We start from the raw sequence: 13,093 nt of genomic DNA, 5'->3' as shown, positions 1-13,093 counted from the left end.
GGTTGGACAGAGTATGATGGGACATCCCTCTCTGGCTTTCTGTTGTGAGAAGGCCAAGCCCAGGCTGGACCGGAAGGGCCCGGGTGGGATCCGGTTATTGGAGAGCAGGGGGCCTCTTTCCCTTCAGTCAGTGTCTTCTGCTGCTGCTTGCAGGAGGACAGTTTTGCAGAGCAGCTCAGTGAGAGCACAGAGGACCTCAGCCTGGATTTGGAGGCCCTGGAGGGCAGCGAGTATCTCCAGGACCTGGGCCTGGGGGGCCCTCCCCCCAGCCCGCCTGAGGGGCCCTCAAGCAACAGCACCCCAAAGGCAGAATTGGAGAGAGACTCGCCCTTCTCAAGCTCCGCAGGAGCCCAGATCCTGGGGCGAAGACGTAGCTGGGAGAGGTCACGGAGCTGCTCAGAGAGCTGGCAGAGGTCAGACCTGCCCCCGCCCTGGCATCCTCCCTGCCCGGGCAGCCCCAGGATGGCGAGGCCCTGGGCAGAGCCAGGTTCTAGTCACACTTCCAGCTGGCACACCTGTGCCTGGCCCAGGGGCCACCAGGGATCTGTGCTGTCAGATGAAACACAGACATGTGCTCTTACGCACACACATGTGCACACAGGAACACAAGTCCAGCCCCAAACACACCTGTACATGCACACATACATGCATGGGTGCACAGACATCCACCAACCCTGGGCTTGGTGGCTGCACAGAACCACATGTACAAGGACTAGCATCCATGCACAAGCCCACACTGAAAACCACAGGCGCACACGGAAGACAAACACAGACCCAAAGGTATGCACTGGGTGTCTGGAAACTTGCTCACCTGCAGATTTGCACACTCACCGTGATGCATGCCCCAGCTCTGTTAGTGGTATGAGCTGTGGTTTTGCATTCCTTTGCAGTGCTGGGGATGGAACCCAAGCCCTTCGCTCCAGCTCCATCCCCAGCCCCCCCCCCCCTTTTTTAATTTTAATGTTGAGACAGGATCTTACTAAGTCACTAAGTTGCTTAGGCTGATTTGAAATTTGAAATTGTCCTGCCTCAGCCTCTCGGAGTGCTGGGATTACAGGCACAGCCGGTTCACACACTACTTGCACAAAAGTACAGAAGGCCACAGGCACACTTTGATCAAATCACACCCCTGTGCCTGGCTTGCTGTGCCCCACAGTACTGGCACCTGGCAGCATGTTGCCCTCAGCCCTCCTTAGTTACCCCAAATGGAATCTATCTGTGCAAAAGATGGATTCTTGCAAGTCTGCAAAGTGGGCAAATGTACCCAGCTGTTCCCACCTCTCCCCTTCCAGCTGAGGCCAAACCCTCTAATTTCGGGAGACACAGACCCCCTCCCTGACCTGGGGGGACCCCCACCAGCCTCTCCAAGCCTGGGGTGTCCCACAGACAACATGCACAGAAGCTCTGACAGCCCCCTTTCCCGCAGGCTCAGCTGTGATGCCCCCCCGCCTGCAGATGGGGGGCCCGGCCTCTCTCGGACACTGGCCAGCCTTACTCTCAATCTGTCGGGAGAGGGGCTGAAGACCTGGACCCAAGGGAGCCTGTCAGGGGGCAGGTCCATGGCAGAACATGTGTGTAAAGTGAGTGCCACCCATGCCCTCCTGATGGTGGTACAAGTTTGCGTCTGCAAACCAGTGCTTTGGGTCGGAAGGCACAGCCAGCTCTGGGAGGGAGGGGTCCTGGGTGTGAGACCTGCACACAGAGACCACAGCAGCCTTGGTGCTGGCAGAGCCCAGAGCGTTGCAGGGCAGCCTGTGGCTGGAGACGGGGAGTATGCATGAATGTGTCCCTGGGCTCCCTCTGCCCCTTCTTCGAAAGCCACTATGGGACCCCAACGTGATGACGGCATCTACTCCCAGTCCAGGGAGCTGTCTCACCCTGCACCTCCAGGCTTCTGCAGGGAAGAAGGCAGTGTGTGCTTGGCGTGTCTTGGGCAAGGTTTGGGGACCCCGCTCCTGTACCTCTGCATTCCAGGCTCCAGCTCAAAGCCCACACTGGGGTTGGTGCAACTAAAACCGGGCCATGGCCAGGGCTTGGGGTTCTATAGATGTGGCCCTGGCCACAAGTGCCTGGGAGCCTCTGCCTGCGGCCCAGCTCATGAGTCACTTCTGCCCCACAGGATGGTGGTAGCCCCGAGAAGAGAGGGAGGTCCAGGTCGGCGCCCCTGGCCTGCGAGGAGATCGGCTCCCTGGATCTCACTCTGAGCTCAGAAGCTGCACCCGTGCAAGGTAACCCAGCCTGCGAGGTGCCTGCTCCAGCCCAGCCAGGAACAGGCAGACAGGAGAAGGGCGCCTGCAAGAACAGGGGACACGTATACATAGAGAGAGAAAGAGACAGCTGGGCCACAGCTGGGCCTCAGGAGGGGACAGGGGCTGGGGGACTGGTGTGGGGGCCCCTGCATGGCCTGCAGGTCATGTGAGTAGGTCATGTGAGCTTCCCAGGGCTCTGTTTTTCTCTCTCTCTCTCTCTCTCTCTCTCTCTCTCTCTCTCTCTCTCTCTCTGCCCCTGCCCCTGCCCCTGTCCCTGCCTCTGCCTCTGCCTCTATCCCTTTGTTTATTTCCCCCCTGTGCTGGGGGTTGAACTCTGGGTCTTCATATGAAGCTACATCCCCAGCCCTTTTTTATGTATATATTTATTTATTTTAATTTTGAGACAGGGTCTTGCTAGGTTGTCCAGGCTGGGCTAGAATTTGCAACCCTTCTGCCTCAGTTTCCCAGACTGCTGGGATTCCGGGCCTGTGTTCTGCTTCTGTTTGCCTCTGAATCTGTACCTGGAGAGCCTACACCGTGCTCTTGTACACAGACATGCTGTGTAAACCTGAACCAGCCACTCTCTGGCTGCCCTTGAAGCTTCTGTGGTTCCCTCTAGAAGGTCCAAGGCCGGGCGTGGTGGTGCATGCTTGTGATCCCAGTACTCAGGAGGCTGAGGCACGAGGAGCACCATGAATTGGGGGCTAGTCGGGGCTACCTAGTGTGTTCAGTTCCAGTCTGGACTGTAGATGGAGACCCTATCTCAAGAAAACAAAATATAAAAGGCACAAGAGCTGGGCACAGGAGCGCATGCCTCTAACCCCAGCTACTTGGGAGGCTGAGACAGAAAGATCACAAATTCCAGGGCAGCCTGGGCTATATAGCAAAAGCTTTCAAATAAAATAAAAAGTAAGGGGGCTGGGGGTGTAGCTGAGGGTTGGAGCACCACAGAGTTCAGTCCTCACTACTGCACACTGATTAATTGATTGATCAGTTAATTAATATTTTTAAAGACGCAATAAGCATATCTCTGTAGGATCATCAGGAGATCAGGTGCTCGTGACACCCTGGGACACCTCTGTCCCTGGCTCTCTATCCTCTCCCCCACCTTGTCCCCAAGAGTGACAGGTCCTGCCTGGGAAGTGTCCCTTCCTGCAGGGAACCAGGAAGGGCAGGCACCCGGCTGGACCCTCACGCCCATACCCCTACTCTGGGCTCCTTCCAGGCCTGGAACCCCCAGAGCTGGAGAGCCTGGAAAAGGACCACGTGGAACCAGACCATGTGTAAGTGTCTGCGGGGCAGGGGAGGAGGAGAGGAGCTGTGCTCAGCCTGGGTGACCTGGAGGGACCTGCCCTCTCCCCACCTACCTCCATCACTGTGGCTCTGCCCCGTGCAGGGCACTGGGCGGCCGGTGGGTCTATCAGAGCCACGCTGGACCGGGGGTCCTCCTGTCAGGAACTGGAGACAGGGTCAGTAACCCCGGCCCCTGGGGGCCTCCCGGGGCCCCCCCTTCCGTCCCCCAGGCTGATCGTTCAGCAGGTGCTGCAGGAGCTCCGCCAGTACCACGGGTAAGTGGGAGGGGCGGGCAGGAGCGGGGGTGGAGCCCGGTGAGGGAGAAGGTGGGAGACTAGGAGAGGACAGGTCTGCGCCATTCGGGCCAGCCCTTCCCCATCTAGCGTTCTTCCCCAAAGAGCTCTAAATCTAGACAGCGCATTCCTGCGATTATCACAGCACCTCTCATAACAGCTAAACCCCGGCAGGGACCTCCATGGCCCCGGCCGATGACTGGATAAAAACATGGGTTACACGGTGGAGTACTACTCTGCCGTGAGGGGGATACGCTCGAGTCATTTGTAGAAAAACGGGGGGTCTCTCATATGAGGTATCTGGAGTAAAATGTGCAGAGCAAAATGAGAGAGAATAAAGCAGAGAGGGAGGCGGTTCTCAGCAGGGGAGGGAATCATAAGGCGTGCAAAAAGGGACTGGGGTGTATGTGCACATGTGGTCCCAGTGCTGTCCACGCCCAAGGCCCGGAGGACGTGGGCCCTGAGCTAGCGAGCAGCCCCTGACCCGCACCTCCACCCTGTCCACCCGGCAGGGCTCGCCTGGCCACCAGCCCCGGAGCAGCCCCTGCCAGCCTCACCTGGTTCGAGTTCCTGTCCGAGTGAGTCCGGGATCTGCAGAGACTTCAGAGCAGGGAGCTGAACCGCAGCCAGGGCTGGGGCCAGAGGCTGGGGGGCAGAGCAGGGTGTAGGCCTCTAACCTCCCTCAGTTACTCGCTCAACAAACAATCGAGGATATTAGCAGGCACCTGGGCTGGCGGAAAAGAGTCTTTCTCCAAGGAAGCACTTCTGCCAGGGCTAGCTTGTCCGCTGCTCCCTGGTTCTATAAACTTTTGTCAGATGAGTCCCCGGAATCTGAGTGGACATTGAGAGGAGAAAGGGATGTAGAAATGGACGGAGTTTAAAGGCCCATTAGACCAGGCCTGGGGTGAAGAGTGGGAATGAGAGGCCAGCCCAGAGGTGGACAGAGCTGATTCCAGCTGGGTTTGGAGCCTCAAGCTTGAAATCAGTCATGTTTGAGTCCCTCCTGCAAAACCAGTCCCTTCCGTTCCAGGAACTTTACAGACATCTTTGAATGTTTGCTGAGTGAATATGTGAGGGAGGAAGGGAGCCAGGGGCCACAGAAAGTGTCAGGAGCGTTAGCAGGCCTGAGCTCCCCAGTGGCTCCCAAGTGATGGGGACCATCCTCATCAGCCCTTCTCACCCTCTAGGACCGAGGATGGTGCCCCCAAGAATGAGAAGATCATCAAGAGCACCAGGGTGAAGAGGAGTCTCAGCAGCTTACGCAGCCGGGTCACCAGGCAGAAGGAGAAGGTGGCGGACTGGGCCGGGGGAGCAGCCAGGAGCCCCCCATTTCCTTCACTGGCTCCCACCCCAAGGGCGCCCTGACACCCAGCCTCCCTGCAGGGAAAGAGCCCGGCGCAGCTGAAGGACAAAGCCCAGGACGGCAGGGACAGGTGCGAGTGTGTCCACGGGCACCAGCTGGCTCGGGGGACCCTCGCAGGCCACTCCAGCTGCCCACTGTGCAGGAAGCCGTGCCCGAGCCCCGGTAAGTCCAACACCCCAATCCATGCCCCTCCCTGCTCTCCTGCCTCGCCCTGCGGTTTGAATCCCTGTTCTCCTTTATCTTGTCCAGTAGAGACAGTGCCCGGGGGCTCTCGGGGAGGAATTAGAATTGTTTTCATTATGCCTCATAGAAATGATTTGGGGGGTTGTGAGTTTGATCCCTGGTACCAAAGAAAGAAAGTAAGCAATGATTTGGGAAAGACTGGGGACATAGCTCAGCAGCATAAGCACCTACCTGCTAAGTACAAGGTCCTGAGTTCCATTCCGAGTGCCCCCCCCCCCAATAAGAAAAGAAATTATTTTGGGAAACTGTGCTCTCACTAGCATTTCATTCTAGGAAGTCTTTTATTTTCCCCCTGATTTCTTCTGGGACCCACTGATATCTGGATCAGGTATTATTTCACCTGTGACCACGTGTTAACATCCTATGCAACTCCCATCCATCCGTCCCAGTTTAAGAGCCAACATTTGTTCAGTGTTACTCCCAGACCTCAGGCTTGACTTTGATTTCCTGCATTTTGCTAATTTGTTTGTTTCTCAGCAGATCCAATTCAGGATACCACATTCTGTTTACTAAGAACTTTGGCCCCCAAGGGCCTCCCCATCTTTTCGTCTTTCTGTGGGTGGTTTCGAGAGGCGCCAGCCAGGGATCTGGTACTGCACCCCCATCCTGGGTGTGTCCGGTGTTGGGGCACAGATGGAGTGCTGGCTTTGAGGCCTTCCTGTCTTACCGTACTGGGGGTAGGCGGTGATGCAGACCTTAACCACCTTGTGATGGTAGCAACCTCCTAGCAGATTGTGAGGTGAAGCCTACTCGTGGGGCACAGGGAATTGAGTTCTTTCTCTGAAGGCTGCAGTGCAGGTTCGAGTTGGAATGCATTGATCTCTGGCCTCCTTGGAGGTTTAGGAAGACTGTATTTGTGTGGAAAGCGATGTGGGCGGCATTGACCATGATCCCCAGTGCACAGGGCAGTGGGTCCATGTATCATCTTCCCTCACCTTCCCTCCCCTGCTCCTCTCCACGGCTGCTGTCACCTTCACTGCCTATTGTCCAGAGCCTTTCCACCCACAAGAGGCCACGCCAGCGTTTAGATCATAGTCTTAGCCCTGCGCTGTAACCACAGCCCGTCACATCCGTGTTGGGAGGCAGGTGGCACCCAAAGACTTGTGTTACCTTCCCAATAGGCTGATAACAGCACCCAGAGTCTTCACAGTCCTAGATCCCTGAGGCTACTTGGCCATCTCTGTCCTGCCTGTAGAGCAGGGGTCTTCAACATTTTGGACCCAGGGACAGGTGGGAGACTTTGCCCACAGTGAGGGATGCCGTGGGGCTGGTTTGCGGATATCCAGCTGCATTACCGAGGGGTAAATACCAGGGAAGCTTCTCTCACTTCTGTGGCTCGGCCCAGGCCCTAACCTGTCCACAGCCCGGGGTTGGGGTTCCATGTATAGCAGAACAGGCCTGGAAGCACAATACACAATAGAGAACAGGTCTGCTCCAGGTGACCACCTCTCTCCTACCACACAGACACCCTAGGCTTAGTGACCTGGCCACTCTGAAGGCCTTTGGTTGCCTGTGGCTTGCTCCTCAATGCCATCCTGCAACTTCCTCTTCCACCCCTTCCTGAGCCGTAACCCCAGCTCCTCCAGCAGGCTTCAGTAAGGGTACCTGACTAGCTGAGAGTCTTTCCCGCTGGCGGCCATTCAGCACAGCTGGAGCAGTTTTGGATAGATAAAGATAAAAGATACTTCTCCTTTCTGGTAGGCTCCTTGAGAAAATTGGTTTCTATATTTAGGGAGATAATTGTGTCAATCTGAAGGTTTCTGTAACTTTGGTTGGCTGTAGACATAGGTCCAGCCACTCTTCCTGCTTAAAAATCTTCAATCACTCCCAATTGCCTTTGACACAAAACGCAAAAGCTGTAGCGATTTACAGAAGGGCCATTTCTCCACCTCTGCCCTCTGAAGAACCTATGCTGTAACCTCTGACTTCCACTGAGTTGGGGTGTCTGATGAGGTATGTCTGTATGTTTCTGGAACCCCCAATTTCTTAGACACACTCCTCCATGACCATGAAGATTGAACTTAAACTTTTTGTAAGTAGTCACCCCGGGCATCTGACTTAAAACTCTTGCCAAATGTCTTGATTACTTTTCTCTTATTGCTGAGACAAAATACTTGATGCCTAAAATGAAGGGAGGAAAGGTTTATCTAGCTCACAATGTGCAGAGGTTTCAGTCACTTAAGCAGCTGGCTCCAAGGCAGAGTGGCACAGCACGGGGCAGCACTTCAAGGTGGCAGAAGACAATAAATGCAAAGTGGGAGGGTTAATCAAGCCTCTTTTCCTCTCTTATATTGTTAGCAGCCCCCCCCCCAATCCCCAAGCACTCACCAAACCCCCTTATCCTCCTCTTGCACAGGCTGAGGATGTTTACAAAGTGAGGACCCTGGCCCCCTGCTGAGTCACTTAGTTAATCTTCTAAACTCAAGTTAACACAGTGAATCCTACCAGTGGTAAGGGCATGTCCTCTACAGCCCAGGATGTGGAGCTCCTGAGTTACTTAGTTAAGCTTCTGGACTTCCCAAGTTGACACAGTGTATCAATGGTAACACTAATATACTGTTCCTGTATTCAAGCGCATTTGCAGTCTGTTTGACCAGCCTGGACTTTGGCCAGCTGCCTCCTGGTTTCTACCCAACTGCCCCACCTGTGAGCCACCAGCCTCAAGACTGGAAGGTCTGATGTCACCTGGGGGTGAGAGCCTGTGTCTACAGTTGTTCATTAGCAGTACCTGTGTGGAGTATGGGGCAGGCTCTTTGGCTGGTGTTTTCAGATGAGAAACAACTCAAAGATATCTGACAGCATCTGGATTGCTGGTAGCTTTGTGGTACCTGGAAGTTCCCATATGGGATCTTGGTATGATTCTCGATGTCCAAAAGCTTGTTTGTGGGTTTGTGACGGCTCCTAGGTGAGAGTATTGGGTGCTTTGGGGATGTTTGGCAGGCTTTCTCAGATTCTGAAAGTTTGGGGGTGTTTGATGCATTTGGGAGTGCCTAGAAGCCTGCTTTTGAATGTTTGGTGGTACCTGCCCTGGTGTCTATGTGTTTGGAGTGTCTGATGGTACTATATGGGGATGTCTTAGGACACCTGAGAGGTACATGTCTCATTTTTACCCACCTTCTTATAATCTGTGCTGCTACTTAGCAAGACTCTACCCCTCAGATTCCCTGCCATCAGCCTCATCTCCTTTAGGTGCTCAACTCAGGTTTCCCAGTGCCTGCTGACTCCCTTTCCCCACCACTCCCTATATCCTCCAAGACAGCCCTCACTGCCCCCCCAAGATCTCCTCATTAGAACTGCCCCTCACCCCACTGCCTCCCTCCCCAGTTCCACTGATACCCCAGGACCCCACCAGATGTCCCTCCAGTCCCGTTATCTCTGATGATCTCAATTGTGCCGTGCCCTTGGGATACCCTCTCCAGCTGCACGAATCATTCCTACTGACCCCACAAAGCCGTCCACCCCATGGCCCCCAGGAACCACCCATCTTCCCTAGCAGCCAGGATCCCTTCGGTCCACTCGTAAAAAAATGTCCTTCAAGCCCACTGGTCCTCCGCAAGGGCCTCCCTCGCCCTCACAAGACCCCGTCCTTGAGCTCCTCAACTGCGTGAACCCCAGGGACCCTTCCCACTGCTCGGGACCCCAGCTAAGACTGAGTCGCAGGTGCAGGAGACAGCCACGCCTCCCTGCCACGCCCCCTTCCGGGTCACGCCTCCGGGGCGGGAGTACGCATGCGCATTTGGCGCGGGTGTCCTCCTGCTTCCGGCTTTGCGCTGCGGGCGTCTGTGTATCCGCGGAGGCCGGGCGGAGGCGGCGACGTGAGAGTAGCGGTGGAGCGGGCGGAGAGCTGTCTGCAAGGGACCCGGCCGAGGTGAGGGAGGCGGGGCAGCCCTGAGGAGACGGGTTTGGGGAGGGAGACCGCGGTGGTTCCCAGGCCGTGCTGATGCACGGGGCCCCTGAGATTGCCCCAGGCCTCCGCCGAGGTCCCCGCCGGAGTCCTCCGGGCAGGTGGACGGGAGCTCCGTTTCCAGCTGCCCGGTGAGTGCATGGGGCTGCAGTGGCCAGTGAAGGGTGCAGAGGTGTAGAGAAGCCTCCCAGGTCCTTAAATCTCTCTCCAGCCCTGGGGCGCTGCATTCCCCCTTCCTGGGCAGTGGGGAAGGTCAAACCGGCTGCAGGCGCTGCACGCTGGTTCAGGGGCCTGCGGCAAGTCCAGGGCTGGAGCGGTGCACGCAGCGACCAGCTCCTTAAAGCTGTAGGCCTCCCCGGGGGCTGCTGACCCGAGCAGCAGGTGTCCTCTCTGCCCGGAGCTGTCGGACATCGAACTCTGCCTAGTAGGCGTGTGGTGGAGCCTCCTAACTCCTCTAGCAGAATCTTCCTTGGTGCAGATCTCAGCGCGCTCAGTGCAACTTTCTCGGGCGTTGGGCTTTGCGTGTTTCGTTGGGATGAGTTTTTAAAATAATCCGAGTGAATGATTAATCCCAGGGCCATAACGGTCAGCTCGTAGTTCTGATTAGTCCTGAGTGTCACACGTCTGACCTGGCTTCTGATCCTAGGTCTGCTACGTAGTAGCGTTGTGAACTCACAGAGCCTGTATCCTCATCCGCAAAATTGGAATAAGGGTTGGTTGGGGCATCAAATGTGCATAAGGTACCTGGTGTATAGTGGACACTCAATAAATGTTATGTAATCCATGCATATGGGCCTGCGCCTCGGCTTGTATTTTAGGTTGACATTCCAAGTAATAAAAAGGCCAGGAATTTGAGCATATCAGTGGTTGTTTGCCCTGGGTCAAGGTTGAACATTTATCAATCGCTTGCTTTTTTTGTGGGTCACTAAGCCCTTCAGAGGAAAGAAAAAGAAAAAAGAAAGAGTTGTGCTAGAGCAAATAAAGCGAAGGCAGAATTACTTTTATTTTTATAAGCATAATTTGTTAGGGTTTGGCAAAGCTTATTTCCTTTTTATCTATTTTATTTATTTACTTTTTGCGGTGCCAGCGATCAAACACAGGGCTTCACTAGTGCTTGCTCTGCTGCTGCGCTGTATTCCTGACTCCTGTTTCATTTTCAGATGCCCTCAGTTAGGCATGGAAAAGAGATTCTGTGATTCATTTCTCTTTCTTGCTTTCTCAAGTGGAATGGCCCCCAGAGAATTCCCCCACACACCCTGCAAGTAGAAGTAGCACCTCTATTGTTTCCTGCATAGCTGCCTATAATTTTCATTCTTGTCACATAGTAGCGATTACAGCTTTAAGGCTACTGCTGTGCTTGTTGTCACCAACCCCAGGGACTAGAGCTGTGGTAACCAGCTGTGCCTCCCTGGGTGTTTACCTACCACATGTTTAACATACTTCTGATCTTGTGGCAAGCTAGCCTGAGTTCTCATATCATCGGTCATATTTCCTTTCTTCAAACTCTCATCTGTGGCTTTGGAAACATTTTCACCTCCAGCTGTCTTAAATTTAAACGCAAAGACCTTTATTAAGTCCAGCCTGTTTGTTAGTTGTTAGGAGTAAACTTCACACACAGACACACACACACCCAAGTGATCTAGACCTGTTAAACTTGGAAAACCTCCCTTCAGGGGCAAAACAACTCTAGTTGCAGCTCTAGAATGACTGATAGGAATTTTTTGAAGGAGGAATGCAGCCGACAGGAGGAGAGGGAAGGTGATTAAAATAATCCTGAGGTCTCAGCACATCAACCCCTGGAGCTGTATACTCACGTTTTCTTGTTCAAGTTAGTTTGTGCAAACTCAACTTGCGCACTTCTTTTTACATGTATAGATACCATAGTTTCACCTAAGTATAAAGTTGTACTTGGTTATATTCAAAGTAGCAAATACAATGATTTATGATCATATCCTTGGGGAAAAAAACACTAAAATTCCACTCTCTCTGAGTATGTATTTAATACATGGTGGATAGTTACATTTTAAAGTCAGGTCACTTTTTTTGTAATATAAAAGCTGTATTGAGATAGAATTTGTGCGCCATAAAATTCACTCTTTAAAAAGGTGTCATTTGTTTAGGCCTGGTGGCTCAAGCCATAGTAGTCCCACCATGTGGAAGGCTGAGGCAGCAGGATCCCAGCCTGAGCTATACTCAGGACCTTTTGTAAAACACACACACAAACATGCCACTCAGTGGTTTTGAGTGTATTTAATAGAGTTATGCAGGTGGCACCAATATCTAATCCCAGAACATTTTATCAGCTCATCATTCGGGGCCAGGTGGAAGACAGGGTCTTGCTATATAGTTCAAGCTGGCTTTGAATTCCTAATAGTCCTCCCGCCTCAGCCTACCAGGTGCTGAGATGACAGGTGTGTGCCACTGCCCCCAAGCCAGTGCATCTTTCTTGTGGGTGGGCTTCAGGAGGAAATCAGAAGGGCAGGCTGTCCAGCAGGCTGCCCCTCCATTATCGCTATGGGGTTGCGGGGTGGGGGAGAAGGAACATGGCAAACTGCATACCAGGACATTGCAGTTACGTACTCATGATGGGTAACTTTAATTTGCGGAGGTTCACTTGAATGGCAAACCAGGATTTAGGAAGAATGATCATTCCCACAGTCATCTCCAGTAGGGATTCAAGTGCTTAGCACCCCCTACAGGAATGAAACTCGTGGTGAGCCAGACACGAGGAGAAACCAGGAATTTGAGCACCCTTAGGTGTCTGGAGCAGCCAGATCCCTGGTGCTCGTGAGGTCAGGGTGTGATGTGGATCAACAGCGGGTCTCCTGACCCTTTGTGGTGACCCTTTGAAGGCTCCTAACTGAACACTCCTGAATGAGGTGGAAGATAGGAAAAATGGGACCCTCATACTGTGCTGGCCAGAGGCAGACCTGCACCTCCTCAAAAGCTTAAACGGAATTAACACAGAACCCAGCAGGTCCAGGGCTAGATATCAGCCTAGGAGAAATTAATGCATAGGCCTACCAAAAAAAAGACTAAAAGTGGAGGCAATCCTTGACTTATAATCAGGCTGGAGTCACATCCTGATAAACCCATCATAATTGGTAAATGCATTCAATGCAGTCAAAACATCGTACAGTTTCTACTGAAGGCATGTTGGGTTTGTGTCATCCCAAAGTTAGAAATCCTAAGTTGGACCTCTGCAGGTCGGCGCGGTCTACACAGATGTTTCTAAAAGCTGAAATATGAGAGCTGTCCTCCCTTCCCTGCTGCTTGCCAGGAATGCCTCTCTCATCTCTCTCCTCCTGAAACCCACCCAAACCGATGACAAGCTGATAAAGTGCTCTAGATCTGGGCAATAGTGACAGTCTTGTCCTTCTGTGAAACGTCCAGAAGCGAGGGAACCATCTGCATGACCCTCTGCTGCTGGGTGAATACAGTGTGGCCCGTCCACACCACAAGATACCCAGTGACAGAAGGGATCGAGTTGCGATACACAGATGGGCACCTCGGGGGTCAGACGTGCTGGAAGAAGCCAGCCCCTCCCTGCTGAAAGCCACAGATTGTGGGGTTCCGTGTGTAGGAAAAGTTCAGAACAGTCAAAAGCACAGACAGAAAGTGGATTCATGGTTGCCGAGGACTCAGGGAGGATGGGGTGTGGTGGTGACAGCCAGGCGAAGGAGGTTTCTTTTCCACGTGATAAATGACAGTGATGCTCAAGTGCGACAGGGAGAGCCCTCGAAGCACC

At 53.6% G+C, this 13,093-nt stretch overlaps 1 protein-coding gene across 7 annotated transcripts in view; it reads left to right on the top strand.

Moving 5' to 3' along the window:
* Positions 1-13,093, top strand: part of Arhgef18 (Rho/Rac guanine nucleotide exchange factor 18) — a 70,142-nt gene that overhangs the window by 15,404 nt on the left and 41,645 nt on the right. For 6 of the 7 annotated variants that reach the window (XM_063228409.1, XM_063228410.1, XM_063228407.1 and 3 more), the window contains exons 3-10: positions 154-413; positions 1,427-1,580; positions 2,120-2,228; positions 3,475-3,532; positions 3,773-3,817; positions 4,348-4,413; positions 5,023-5,125; positions 5,219-5,360. In XM_063228409.1, the coding sequence (XP_063084479.1) occupies positions 154-413; positions 1,427-1,580; positions 2,120-2,228; positions 3,475-3,532; positions 3,773-3,817; positions 4,348-4,413; positions 5,023-5,125; positions 5,219-5,360 (937 nt within the window). The remainder of the gene's footprint in view (positions 1-153; positions 414-1,426; positions 1,581-2,119; positions 2,229-3,474; positions 3,533-3,772; positions 3,818-4,347; positions 4,414-5,022; positions 5,126-5,218; positions 5,361-13,093) is intronic. The other variant, XM_063228406.1, reaches the window with a different exon arrangement.

Source organism: Cavia porcellus, unplaced genomic scaffold (genome assembly GCF_034190915.1).
Source record: "Cavia porcellus strain 051 isolate PalLab524CR breed Dunkin Hartley unplaced genomic scaffold, mCavPor4.1 scaffold_17, whole genome shotgun sequence".
Lineage (NCBI taxonomy): Eukaryota > Metazoa > Chordata > Mammalia > Rodentia > Caviidae > Cavia > Cavia porcellus.
This window is presented reverse-complemented; position numbering and strand designations above follow the sequence as displayed.